Consider the following 4,802-nt stretch of genomic DNA (forward strand, 5'->3'; position numbering starts at 1 on the left):
TCAGGAGGTCCAGAAGATCATCCATTTACAGAATATAGCAAATCAAATGCCAGACGCATTTACTAATTTGAAAAGGATGACTATATCATATATCCCTACAGAGAATGTACCTATCCGAATTGATGTCCCAGTAGGACCATCTACTAGCATGAGAGCTAGTGAACCTAAAGCACGCCTAAAGCGTGGTTGGCCTTTGGGTTCTAAGGATCGAAATCCTCGAAAAAGAAAATTGACAAATTATCAAAAAGATACTATGAAGGGATCTCCTGAAGAGACCTAAGATCTAATTAGTTCTGAGATTCTGGAAGAAATCAATGAACCTGAAGCTCAAGTGAGTGAGGAACTTTTAATAAGTTCTACCGGTGATGCGATTAATTTAAATCGATATCAAATAGTGGTAGATAATATTTTTGCATATAATGTTGCACTTAATATTATGCAAGATAGTGAGGATCTTAAACCCCGATCTGTTGAAGAATGTCGACAAAGATCTGATAGCCAAAATGGCAAGAGGCAATTCAATCGGAATTGAAGTCACTTGCTAAAAGAGAGGTCTTTGGACCAGTAGTCCAAACACCTGCTAGTGTAAAACCAGTTGGTCATAAATGGATTTTTATGCGAAAAAGGAATGATAAAAATGAAGTTGAAAGATACAAAGCTCGCCTTGTTGCACAAGGATTCTCACAACGACCTGGAGTCGATTTTGATGAAACATATTCACCTATTATGGATGCCATAACATTTATATATCTCATCAGTCTAGCACTACATGAAAAGCTTGAAATACATCTAATGGATGTAGTTACAACTTATCTGTACGGTTCACTTGATAATGAAATTTATATGAAAATCCCTGAAGGATTTAAAATGCCTGAAGCAAAATCTCAGGAAATGTATTCAATCAGATTACAAAGATCTTTGTACGGTTTAAAGCAATCTGGGCGCATGTGGTATAATCGCCTTAGTGAATATTTGCTGAAAGAAGGTTACATAAATGATGTTATTTGTCCATGTATTTTTATAAAGAAAATGGCATCAGAATTTGTTATACTTGCTGTTTATGTTGATGACATAAATCTTGTTGGAACTCCAGAAGAGCTCCAAAAGGCAATTGAATATCTTAAGAAAGAATTTGATATGAAAGATTTTGGAAATACAAAATTTTGTCTTGGTCTGCAAATTGAACATTTAGCATACGGGATTTTCATCCATCAATATGCATATACAGAAAGGATCTTAAAATGCTTTTACATGGACAAAGCGCACCCATTGAATACACCAGTGGTTGTTCGATCACTTGAAGTGAATAAGGATTTGTTTCGACCTCCAGAAGAGAATGAGGAACTTCTTAGTCCCGAAGTACCCTATCTCAGTGCAATTGGTGCACTAATGTATCTTGCTAATGCCACAAGGCCTGACATAGCATTTTCTATTAATTTACTAGCAAGATACAGTTCTTCTCCTACACGAAGACATTGGAACGGAATTAAGCATATATTGCGATATTTAAAGGGAACTCTTGATATGAGTTTGTTTTATGCTAACAAAGATAGTGCAGATCTTGTTGGTTATGCAGATGCAGGTTATTTATCTGATCCCCATAAAGCTCGATCTCACACCGGGTACGTGTTTACATATGGAGGTATTGTCATATCATGGCGCTCCATAAAGCAATCTATTTTGCTACTTCTTCAAATCATACTGAGATAATAGTTATTCATGAAGCAAGTAGGGAATGCATATGGTTGAGATCAATAATTCATTTTATTCGAGAAAAATATGGTTTGGAATGTGAGAAAAGACCCACAATTTTATACGAAGACAATGCTGCATGCATAGCCCAATTGAAAGGGGGATTTTATAAAAGGAGATAGAACGAAGCACATTTCACCAAAATTATTCTACACACACGACCTTCAGAAAAATGGTGATATTGATGTGAAACAAATCCGTTCAAGTGATAATCCAGCAGATTTATTCACTAAATATTTGCCAACTTCAGCTTTTGAGAAGATGGTATACAAGATTGGAATGTGGAGACTCAAATATTTGAAACAAGGTTTTCATCAGGGGGTGTAAAATATGCGATGCACTCTTTTTTCCTTACTATAGTTTTTTCCCATGGGGTTTTCCTTATAAGGTTTTTACCTTCACTAGGATTTTTTCCCACGTGGTTTTTCCTAGTAAGGTTTTAATGAGGCACATTATCTTTTAATGAACATCCAAGGGGGAGTGTTATAAATATATTATATTATGGATGTTCATTTAGTACTCCGTTGTAAATAAGCTTCCTGAAGAAGCTTATCCATATGGGACTCCACCGTAAATATGTTTATCTATTTAAGTACTCTATTGGAAATAAGCTTCCTGAAGAAGCTTATCACTTCGATACCCGGTTATGGATAAACATTACCCCCGGTAGAAGATTATCCATACCGGGTATAATAAGCTTATCCTTTCAGTACCCAGTTATGGATAAATATTATCCCCGGTAGAAGATTATCCATACCGGGTATAATAAGCTTATCCTTTCAGTACCCAGTTATGGATAAACATTACCCCCGGTAGAAGATTATCCATACCGGGTATAATAAGCTTATCCTTTCAGTACCCAGTTATGGATAAACATTACCCCCGGTAGAAGATTATCCATATCGGGTATAATAAGCTTATCCTTTCAGTACTCCGTTATGGATAAACATTGCTCTCAGTAGAAGATTATCCATATCTGGTATAGTAGCAGCTTACACAGCAGCTTCCTTTCTTCTATAAATAGAAGAGATTTCAGTTCATTATGTACATCAGTTTGAATTCGAATAATATATCAGTTTCTCTCTATACTTGTCTTTACTTTACAGTCTTTATTTTATAACAAATAGTTACAAGTCTGTGTTTTTTAACTTTTTTGTTGGGTCTAGGGCTCTAGGCGTCGAACAATTTCATTAAATTTGAGACTCCAACAACAATTTTGTGTTCCGCTTGCAACTATTTCTATTGTAAGTTATTTTGCATCTTTCATTTTTTTAGCAACAAAATTGATCAAGACTGATTTGCAAAAGAATCATTTTTGGTACTTACATACAAAAAGAAGTATTAAGTACTATTTTAAATTAGAATATTATGAGTTCATTCCAAAAGAGTAAATAAAAGCTCGTTGAGGAGAGTTATAGTAGTGTACTTTATTAATATGACCTGAATTATATTTTTGTAGTATATAATGTTATTATATTGGATTATTCATTTATTTTTTTAGATGTCGATGATCACGCCCAACTATGCCTTATAAAAAAGGACACGCGGACATTACAAATATAATCTGAGTATTTTGCCCAGAGTCGAACCCACAAGGAATTAACCTGTCAATTACTCTTGTTAGACTCACTAAATTTTACGTAATCAAGTTCCCAAATGATATGAATAACAATTGAGGATATTTCTACTAACTATGAATGACTGCAATTAAGTAAACACAGACTGACTATGATTAAGTTGTAAACGATTAAGAGAAGGATCTAAGGTTATGATTTCCCCTATTAATGGAATCCCTTCCGGTTATGTTTCACATAGATTCACCTAATCGTCTCTATCAATCGTGAGCACTCTTATTACCGTAAATCTCTCCCGAGTAATCACGACAATTTACTAGACGCACTCTCCCGAGTTACGCTAGCGGGCTTTGTTTATTACAGCTCACTTTAGATTGCACCCAAGACTTTATTATCCCTAATCCCACCTTTAAACCCTCGGTTATTGATCCCTCATATACTTGGGAGTGGTGTTGTTCAACAATTACCTAAATATGCACTCTCTCCCAAGTTATGCATGCTAAATAGGCACAGCTAATTAAAGATCCTATCAATTAACTACAACAAGAACGTAGTTGAACAAATAGAGATTAAGCTGGGCAAACTATATTAACATAACAAGAAGTTCATCCTTCAATAGGTTCCATCAAAATCCTAGACTAAGGAATTAGCTACTCATAACAAAACAAGATAATACTACTAAATTGTTCATAATGTGTAATTGCAAGAAATAAAAGGAGATAGAAAAACTCTAATGTTTGGTTGATCTTTTCACACTTGTTCTTGCCTCCAAAGTAGTCTAAAAACAAGCTTAATCCTTTCTTGGGCGAGCTTCTTGAGTTTATAAGGGTTTGGAACAAGTTTTCCCCGAGTTACACTTTGGTCCCAAAAGTCTGGGCAATTGCACAGTTCACCGCGGCCGCGGCTCGGCCGCGGCGCGACCGCGGTGAGGGCCAAACATTCTGCCTCTCATTAGTTGCCTGTCGTGGTCCAACCGCGGTCCACCGCGGTGGCGGTGGATTCCACTCCAGTCCACTTTTTGCTTCTTTCCGCTCGGGTGCTTCTTGATTGGACGTTTTCTTCACATTATTGACTCCAAAACACTCCATAGTTCTTCCTAACTTGGATTAGTCCCTGCAAAGCAAAAGAATACCAATTAGAGCATTTTGTTATCATTTCGCCTATAAATCAACAATGAAGCATGGTATAATTAAGGTGTAAATATCATCTATATAGCTTAATATCAACACTCCACACTTAAATTATCGCTAGTCCTCGAGCAATCTACCACACTCTATCAAAGTTCCTTCCCTAAGCTTTTCCTTTAATGAATCACACCCTGAACAATTCACCAAAGTTGCACCTAGTAGTGAACAACCTTTGCCTCAGAAGTTGAATCTCTCGTACAATGCAATATTCGCACTTACTCAAACTACTCTATACAGAAGTCAATACTTACCTTTTCTTCGTGAATCGCATGCCCTCACATCACACAAG

The 4,802-nt window shown here is 36.2% G+C and overlaps 1 protein-coding gene across 1 annotated transcript; it reads left to right on the plus strand.

Moving 5' to 3' along the window:
- The first annotated feature begins 1,251 nt into the window (after positions 1-1,251).
- LOC138886079 (secreted RxLR effector protein 161-like) lies at positions 1,252-1,710 on the plus strand. Its single transcript, XM_070167108.1, has one exon. It carries the CDS (start codon positions 1,252-1,254, stop codon positions 1,708-1,710), a length of 459 nt encoding a protein of 152 aa, XP_070023209.1.
- Positions 1,711-4,802: the final 3,092 nt, after the last annotated feature.

This window comes from Nicotiana sylvestris, chromosome 2 (genome assembly GCF_000393655.2).
Source record: "Nicotiana sylvestris chromosome 2, ASM39365v2, whole genome shotgun sequence".
NCBI classification, from domain to species: Eukaryota; Viridiplantae; Streptophyta; class Magnoliopsida; order Solanales; family Solanaceae; genus Nicotiana; species Nicotiana sylvestris.